The sequence below is a fragment of the Danio aesculapii genome, chromosome 9, assembly GCF_903798145.1.
Source record: "Danio aesculapii chromosome 9, fDanAes4.1, whole genome shotgun sequence".
Lineage (NCBI taxonomy): Eukaryota > Metazoa > Chordata > Actinopteri > Cypriniformes > Danionidae > Danio > Danio aesculapii.
Genome location: NC_079443.1, coordinates 24,695,438 through 24,705,262, shown reverse-complemented (window position 1 = coordinate 24,705,262; position 9,825 = coordinate 24,695,438). Strand labels below are relative to the sequence as shown.

General features: G+C 36.9%; 1 protein-coding gene across 1 annotated transcript; it reads left to right on the top strand.

The window, feature by feature from the left end:
- Positions 1 to 7,958: 7,958 nt before the first annotated feature.
- Positions 7,959 to 9,530, top strand: arl4cb (ADP-ribosylation factor-like 4Cb). Its single transcript, XM_056465381.1, has one exon. It carries the CDS (start codon positions 8,339 to 8,341, stop codon positions 8,915 to 8,917), a length of 579 nt encoding a protein of 192 aa, XP_056321356.1. The 5' UTR covers positions 7,959 to 8,338; the 3' UTR covers positions 8,918 to 9,530.
- Positions 9,531 to 9,825: the final 295 nt, after the last annotated feature.

Genomic DNA, 9,825 nt, shown 5'->3' with positions numbered 1-9,825 from the left:
AAATGTGTATGTAGTTAAATTTAAAGTATGTTTTTATAAGTGAAAGTAAATGTTACTTACAATGGAAAGTAAAATCGAAAAATAAAATAATAATCATGTATTAAATCCCGTATAAAATGCAATTATTAATTTAACATAGCATTTGATGAGAATGACTTATTGTTAAATATTCGTCAATGTGTCAGCTATAATGCACATCTTTATATTGTTGATATCCCTAGACTTCACTCTTAGTTTTTAGATGTTTTATTAATACAAACATTTATTTTTCAAGAGAAGCGTTCATCGCGTTATACGGTATTATCAGGATATTGACCCAAGTGAAAAAGTTTACATTAACAAGTATAATAACAACTTACTATTACTGTAACACAATGTACTGTATGTATCTAAACACCCAAATATAAACTCGCTCACACACAAGCTCATGTAGGCCTACAGTATAACTGACAAAAACAACAAAGACCTACTCACTAAAGGCGATGAGAAGCCTCACATTTCCTTCGGCCATTGTTGCGTTCTGACTTTCAGCACCTTTCTTAATAAGCGAAATACATTTATTGGCCAAAGACTTACTCTGCTTACGTTACTGAAATGTAGTTTTCGTTTATGACAGCTCACTGTTTAAGCTTTGGCGCGCAGCTTAGCGGAAGTCGAAACTTCATAGCGGACCCTTACTGACGTGCGCTGCTGCTCCCCGCGTTCAGGCGACATCGAACGGATCGACCAAACGTACACAGAGCCCAAACATACAAAGTAGCAGATTTGTTTTTGTTTGTCGACTTTTTAAACTATAGACTGATTTCACGCGGCCGCCATTTTTAAAAGCGAAATCGAGGCTTCGGTGGGAAGAAACCCGGAAGTATCGTTGGGAGTTACATTGGAACGTTGTGTAGCTTGCTGTATATCTTATCAGCGAAGAGAAAGTGACACATATTTATCATTTCACCGCCTTCCGAGTGACCCGAAGGTCCGTTCTGAATGAATAGTGAAAATAAAAAGGGATATCAGAGCTCATTTTCAGCTAAGTTAAGGGAAATGGCACTAGTTAGCTAGCGTTTTCTTTCCCAAACACACGTTTTAGACGCCATTTATCAAACGCGAGTTAATGAACTTATTCTTTCACTATATTAGACTTGTCACGATACTGAATTAAAAGAAAAACCATCAATTTCCCGCTAACATTTAAGGCACTGTTGATGGCTTTCTTAAAACAGCACTGATTTGCCATTGTGTTCACGTGATCAACAGAATAGCTTGTGATTGGCCGAGAAGGTCATCAGTTCACCCTCCGCTGTTTACCGAGTACAAACACAGACGAGCCGAGCGATCTGCTTGATGACTCGACTGATCTTCATGGCTGCTTCGCGCTCGCGTCTCCGTGTATCTGTGTTTGCACTGGGTGAAGGGCAGTAAACTGAGTGCAAACACAGATACAAGGAGACTGGAACGCGAAGCAGCCGTGAAGATCAGTCGAGTCATCTGCGCTCAGCGGCGCTTCAATGTTAACTCAGCGGGAAATAGATGGTTTTAAAACTTCAGTACCGGGACAACACTATTACAGACAACACGAGGGTGTGCTACAGTGTTTTATCGCTCACTGGGTAACATAGACTGAAGCAGGGAAGCGTCCCCATGGTGTTTACCTGCTGCCATGATCTGAAGCCTAGGAGGACACTTGAGCATATTACTCTTAAAGAGATTGTGATGTTGTTTGATGCTAAATTGCTTTTAATTTTCAAAATTAAACTTACTGAATGATATTAAAGTGATGTTTACACCAGTTCTGCATTTTGAAATCTCGGCAACAGCTGGAGGTGTGTACTCCACATCATGTTACTGTAATGTGTACAGTCCTTGTCCTATACTTCCGGGTTTCTTCCCACCGCAGCCTCGCTTTGGTTCTTTAAAATGGCGGCCGCGTGAAATAAGCGTATTAACACATGAGCTGCAGCATCCATTGTGTGTCGACACTTCCGTTCTCATTTCTGATTTTTACAAAACAGATTGTTGTGCTGTTTAAGCAAAATATGTTTCGTTTTATTTTTGTTACATTATTTTATTTTTAATGTACTGTCATTAATTTGTAGCTGACTATTTATCGCCATTGTAAAAAATAAAAAAATAAAATAAAATAATCGCCGTTAATATATAACTATAATTTGTCCATATCAACACACATTTTATTTCATAACTTGAACATTTACAGTCCAAACATAAAGAATTGTATTAATACATTCACATTTTAACAATTACAAAATAAAAAAGGATAAAATCTTATTTGGCCGTATTGGTAGGCGTACGCTTCCAGTAATATAGGCTAGTATGACCCAATCAAAACTTTTTTTTTTATTTACTTATTTTTTATTCATGAAGGGAAATATTCAAACACAATCAGGAGATCAATGTAAATGAAGGAAAATACAAGTTAGGTTAACTGCATTTTTACCGAGAGAAAAAAACGGGAAGGGTAAGTAAATTACAATAGTATAGATGTGTAGGAGTTGGACAAATGAATAGGCTAAGCTAAGAGCATTAAAGGACATCTATCTCAATCTAATAAGAGTCAATAGATAACAGTTCTTTATATAGTACCAAAACTCGGACACATTTTTTGTTGTTACCCAGAAAGATTAGAGCAGTCAAACTCAATCAGAAAAGTAGGGGTTGAAGCCATTTTGTTTATGTATAAAAAAAATTCCAAACAAAATAAAAAAAGATGAAAATAAATTCTTTAGACTTTAGTAGTCATAAAGCGTTCATAAGACCGTAAGTTACCAAAATCATTAAACAAAGGAAAAAAAATAAAGCCACTATTAAAGCATTTTGCATAAAATATTTCGAATATTTCTTATATCCAGGGGCAGCATGGTTGCTCAGTGGTTAGCACTGTTACCTCACAGCAAGAAGGTCGCTGGTTGGAGTCCCAGCTGGGTCAGTTGGCATTTTTGTATGAAGTTGCATGTTCTCCCCATGTTCACATGGGTTTCCTCCAGGTGCTCCTGTTTCCCCCACAGTCCAAAGACATGCGGTAGGTGAACTAGGTATACAAAATTAGGCGCAGTGTATGTGTGTGTGTGAATGTGAGAGAGTATAGGCGTTTCCCAGTAATGGGTTGTTGCTGAAAGGGGATCTGCTGCATTAAACATATGCTGGAATAGTGGGCCGTTCATTCTGTTGTGGCGACCTCCAAAATAATAATATTTCCTTATATTTAAATAACGCTTTTCTGGACACTCTACACATTTTTGGGGAGAATCTTCTCATTCACCACCAGTGTGCAGCATCCACCTGGATGACACGACGACAGCCATATTGTGTCATACTGCACACCAGCTGATTGGATGAAGAGTGATGAAGCCAATTGTGATATGGGAATGGTTAGGAGACCCTGATGGACAGAGGCCAGTGGGCAAATTTGGCCAGGATACTACTACTCTTTTTTTGAAGGACATCCTGGGATTTTTAAGAACCACAGATAGTCAGGATCTCGGTTTAACACCTCATCCAGAAGATGGCGCTCACTGAGCAGTATAGATCTCCATCAATGTACTGGGGCGTTAAGATCCATACAGACCTTAGGATGAGTGCCCCCTGCCGATCTCACTAACACCACTTCCGGCAGCAACCTAGCTTTCCCATGTGGGCTCCCATCCAGGTTCTGACCAGGTGCAGCCCTGTTTAGCTTCAGTGGGCAACCATGCGAGTTGCAGAGAGCTAGCTGCTGGCAAAAAATGAATGAATTAATGATTTTCTTATATCCATGTTATTACACAAGATAGTTTTCTGGGGTGAGAAGTTGTGAAGGTAACACGACTTCTATGCAAGAAGAGCCTGCGGATGAAAACTGAATAATTTAACCAGAAATTTACTATTTAAAAAAGAAAATGCATTTTAAAGTAATGGGGAGACCACCGATTTTATTTAACATATAATTAGAAAAAAGAAAACCATATAGAATTTGGGTTTAAAAAACATAACCACTTTATTCCAAATGTATAAAGCTAAAAAAAGTCTATGGCTTCAAGTTACCCTTACTTCTACAATGAGATATCACAGGTTTTCCAGTTTTTCCATATAAACTTCAGGAAGAGTTTTTTTAATAGACCCAATCAAAACTAAACACAAATTTGTCTTATTGTGATGTCATTTCCAAACGTTTGTAATTAATAATATGTAGTAATTAATTAGTAATTAATAATTAATAATAATAATATGAATAATATGAAGTAATGCTTTATTCAAAAGCTTGCACGTCATTTGTTGTTCTAATGGTTCATGAGAAAAGAAAATCAAATGCAAACTCAAAGTAAAACTTGAAGACCCTTTCATTCAAAGATCACATGCATAAATAAAACAACACATTAGGCCTTAATATTTCAGTATCATGTACTAAATAACCATCTAAACATACCCATTAGGAACTCTAGAGGCAATCCATTGCTCCAAAACGCTAAAAAATGACTTTAAAATGTTGCCAATAGCTGTACGTTTGCAATTCAGCATTCCTCTGCCTATAGTTTTCATACCCATGCTTTGTACACAGCCACAACATACAGTTGATGGTTATAGCCTACATTTACTTGATGGAGGACACTTTATTAAATTGTACATTAACCTGAATCTGATATTCTGAAAATTGTTTCTTTCATTTCCAAATACCTTCTATAAAGTTAGCCTAAACACACATTTTACGAGTGCAAATTATTTATTGCTAATGTGGCATACAATGTTAAAGAACATTTGAGCCATGAATTTATTTTCTTGCTGTGCCAGTTCAGGGTTTTAAAATCCTTTTGCTATGTGCGGATTCCACTCTTATCACCTCAGCCTAATGTTTCTTACTGCTTGACAGGCTCTCCCCCAAAAAATATGACCAGTGTAAACAGTCATCAGTGTGGGTCTAACAAAAAATGTGCTTACATCGGTGCTAACTGTAGACTGCATACTTCACATCATAAACCTTTCATCAGTGCCTTGTCTCGCTGTCTGGGGGAAAACATGGCTGACAAAGATCTGAAAGATATGAGTGTGTGTCTATAATGAAAATGTACAGTCTGTGAAGATTTTATACAGTTGCATTCTGCAGTCAAGCACGTATATGAGTTTATGAACGTGTCTGCGTTTGCTGTGATATGCCATAAATAAATATGGTTTCTTCTCAGGTCAGTAAGCTCTGGAGTTTTTCCTCAGTTCTGCTGAGACGAAAATGAATTACCGGCCTCAGCACAATTAATTTTTCTTTCTATTCATGCTAGTTCTGAAAGAGAAGAGTGTTTTAGTGCTTTAAAATAGTCTACACTGAAAAAAATCTGTATAAAGATGGATAGTTCCGTGTATAAGTTCATATAAATCACAGTTTTGGGATTTTTTTTTTTTTTTTGCAATCAATCAAGATTTGTTAATCGTAATTTATTTTTAGCAGAAAATACACTTTCATTTCTGACATGACATTATTCATTTTCAGAGAATTATTTTTTAATTATTATTTTTAATTAGATTTTATTTAATAGTGTAATTATAATAAATAGTTTAAATTTGAATGTTACAAAATTGTTATAAAACTTTGTACAAAAAAACAATTCTTAGTAGTTTCTCCACCAATATTCCCATCTCACCTCTACCATCTACTGGACAACCAGTTGATGTGCAGACTTTTTTGCCCAGTAACCCTAAAGTTTTACACAGTAAAGAGCGGCCTATTACCGCATCTGTTGTATAAAAATGAGTAAATGAGCAATATGTTTGTTTGCCACCTAAAATAAAATGTACATTTGTATATGGTGACCGTATGGCTTTTGTGTTGATCATGGCACAGGTTTATTTGCATTAGTGGTTTATTTGGCCGATATATTGTGCCTACACAATTAAGGTAACTAAAACTATTTGAGGAAACCAATACAACAAACCATTTAAGTTTAAAAACGAATCCTAATGAGTACTGTAAACTTAATCAATTTGAGTAAATAAAGTAATTTGAGCACATCAAAACCCACTAAGAGAACTTAAACCAATTGAGCACTGTAAAAATCAACAAGTTAAGGCAACTCAAACCGTTTGAGGAAAGCGATTGCAACAAACTATTTGAGATAAAAACAAAACTAATCTATGAGTACTGTGACCTTACTCCATTTAAGTTGAAGTATTGAGGTATTTAATTCGTTCATTACCTTTAACACAGAGTTCAAAACTCTTTTCAAATGAGAAGAACTAACTTTAGAAATAAATTTTGAGTTAACTACACTCATTTCATTTGATAAAATTGACTGTTGGGTTTTACAGTGTACCTGAAATAGTAGCTAGCCTACTTGATAGCTACTTCATATCTTTTCTTAATTTTATGAGAACTGTGGTTGTAGATAAAACTATAGATTTCTGAAAATGTTACATTGCATAGTCTACTTTTAGTGTTCCAATTTTACAATGTAGCCAAATGCAATAAACAAGCCCATAACAAATCTTCGAAAAACTGCAGATACTGCATATATAGGTTTTAATGAAACAATGCGTTTGCTTGTTAATTTGTATGTTTGTCTGGATGCAGACCTGGTGCAGTGCAATCTGAGCTGCATCCAATACTTTTTAATGCGCTCACCTAACCCTACCTGTCACCGTGACGTCATTCACTCCATTGAGTGCATTGTGTCTGACATTGCATCTCTGAGTGATGCAATCTCAGCTTGCATCATAAAGGCTGCATCTAGATACAATAGCTTTTTTAAGCGAATTTTTTTAAACGAGTTTTACACGGCAGGTGGCGCTATACTACAACAATAAATATATTCACTCTGTTACTCGAATATGGGTTTTATTATGCTGAGATGGTGTTTGTTATTTTGTTTATCTTATCATTTTGTAATGTTCGTTTGAGAAACAAAAAAAAAAATACCATACTAATTACCATTAAAACTAGCTGAAAATTTGTGGGTTATTTTAATTATTTTCAGAGAAAACTTGAAATACGTGTCTATACGTGTTCCTTATAGGAGATGAATTCGATACTTTGTTGACGCACCTGGGTTTTTTGAACGAAACTCTCATCTTCCATGAAAACTAGAGAACACTAAACCTGTGCGCAGACTGCTGAAGGAGCTTGTGTGGAAAGCCAGTTTAGCATTCAATTCAAACGGGTATAGTTTGTCAGTAACGAAGCAGCATTTCGTTGCCAGGGATGGAAAATAAAGTTGGGTTTTTAAAATGACAAAATTGAAAAGCTGCCTTTATGATTATTATTATCATTATTCTTATTATTATTATTATTATATATATTTTTCTTCTTGTTGTTGTTGTCCAAAATGTCAAAATAGTTTTATAACAGATGCAGTGCTGCACTAGCTTTTATGACAATATTCAATTATTCAAAGGCAATAATAAGCTAAACTGCAAGCTTATTTCAAAAACAGTATTTTAAATAACTAAATAAATAAATAAATACTGGTAGACTATAATGCTAGAATGACATCGGTGCTACACAACAGTGCTGTTATATTTAAAAAGTTATAATAAAAATTGCATTAATTTAAAAACTAATTCAAACTGTGTTTGATCTTAAAATGAGCAAACCAGGGCCTGTACCATGAAGCCAGTTTAGTTTGCACCAATTTAGATAACATGAAGACTTTTTACTGTTTGTTGGCATTGTATTATGGAGCAGCTGAGCTGAGTTCCCTTCATGGTACCTAAAACCAACAACAACAACAACAACAACAACAACAACAACAACAATAATAATAATAATAATAAATAAATAATTATTGTTTTTGTTGTTGTTGTTGTCTAGACTCTAGACCAAATAGCTGAACCAAAGAGAGAACCAAACTACAGCAACATACTATTAGACAAGTCTATTAAAAGTATATTGCATACTTGTACATAGTTTGATGGAATAGTTGGCTTGCCATAAGAGAGGTTTGTTTTTCAGTTCTCTCATGAAATGCGGGCGGAGTTTCTCCAGTGTGAGGAGCGCAGCTGCTGCAGGGCCACTGCTGGCTTCTCCATTCATTACCATACATTCGCTTGTCCATCACCGCGCGAGCAGACACGCTCACATCCAGGAGAAATTTCTGCTCACATTCATTCAACGCTAATGTGGACGACCGTCAGTAGAGACTGAACACCGAGTCGTCAGGAGGAATATAGCGCAGTTTGCGGTGGGAATGCTGATGTGAGCCGTGACTGCGGAGACTCTCCGCGCATAGAGGAGTGTTTACCGTTCACGAGCTGATCTCACGCGTAACGCAGCGCAATGAGCGCTCCATCACATCCAGTCTGAATTTGGTCTAATGGTCGGTGCTGAGGGGACTCCTTTGGTATATCCCCTGCAAACGAGGACATCAAAATGGGCAACAGTTTCTCCAATATATCTGCGTTTCAGTCCCTCCATATAGTAATGCTTGGCTTGGACTCCGCAGGGAAAACCACGGTCCTTTACAGACTGAAATTTAACGAGTTTGTCAACACTGTGCCCACAATAGGATTCAACACAGAAAAGATTAAGCTGAGTAACGGTACTGCCAAGGGAATAAGCTGTCATTTTTGGGATGTTGGTGGTCAGGAGAAACTCCGGCCCTTGTGGAAATCTTACAGTAGGTGCACGGATGGCATTATTTATGTGGTGGACTCTGTGGACGTGGACCGACTGGAGGAGGCCAAGACGGAGCTGCACAAAGTGACCAAATTTGCTGAAAACCAAGGAACGCCACTTTTAGTCATAGCTAATAAACAGGACCTGCCAAAATCTCTGTCTGTTGCAGACATAGAGAAGCAGCTCGCGCTTCAGGAACTCACGCCTGCCACTACATATCACATACAACCAGCCTGTGCCATCATAGGTGAGGGGCTACATGAAGGAATGGACAAACTGTATGAAATGATAGTCAAACGGCGAAAAAGCCTCAAACAGAAGAAGAAACGATAATCATCCAAGCCTGAATCTGCCTTTTCCCCCACTGCTGATGGCCTGAGTCACTGGGTTTGCCATTTCAACATTTCACTGTTGACATTCATTTAATGGTTGTTTGTTCTCCAGCTAGATTTATGCTGCATGTGATCATGATGGAGCAGGTGAACCAAAAACAAAATATGGAAATGATTTGTTTGATATTAAAGGGCTGGTCCCGATTAAGCTGCCATTACTTTGCATAGCCTGGCCATCAGTTTGAAGGAGTTCTCTACTGAAGCACTGTGAAAAACAATGTAACGTTTCATGGAATGCTTGATATCTTATTTTGACTCTTCAAAGGACATTGTGGAGAACTGTAGCAGCAAAGCCCAGATGGGGTTTGAGGACCTTGTAATTCACAAAATTATAAGCCTGGAGTGAGTTTGAGGCCTCGCAAAGAGGTCTAGATTTACAGGAACTCTGAAGAACACAAATGGACGGTGCCTGTGACACGGTCCATCTCTAAGCACTTTTTTTCTTACCAAGATAGTAGTGTATGACACTGTAGATCAGATATTAGACTGTCAGTGTATTACAAAGTCTAATGGATCCTGAAGTATTTTTCAATTAAAATGTGTGTCAAAACAAACACCTTCTCCTGTTCTTTATCAGGGTGAGGTAAAAGGGTATTTAAGGTGAATTCATGGTATTTTTATAGTAATTTTCACAAGTATGAATTATTAATTCCGATTTTAATTTTAGTTTAATTTTAAAGAGGAGGTGATTCTGAAGCAAAGCTTTCTGTATACACTGAAAAAAAACCTTCAGAAATCACTTTTTAATAAAGCAAGCTTGGGTGTTTCACTACTCGGTGCAATGCTTAAAGGAATCTGTCCTCTTCATCTCTTTCTTTATTCTGTTGAACACAAAAGAAGATATTTAAA

Excerpts from the sequence above, each read along its gene's own strand:
- arl4cb (XM_056465381.1), top strand. The coding sequence starts at position 8,339 with ATGGGCAACAGTTTCTCCAATATATCTGCGTTTCAGTCCCTCCATATA.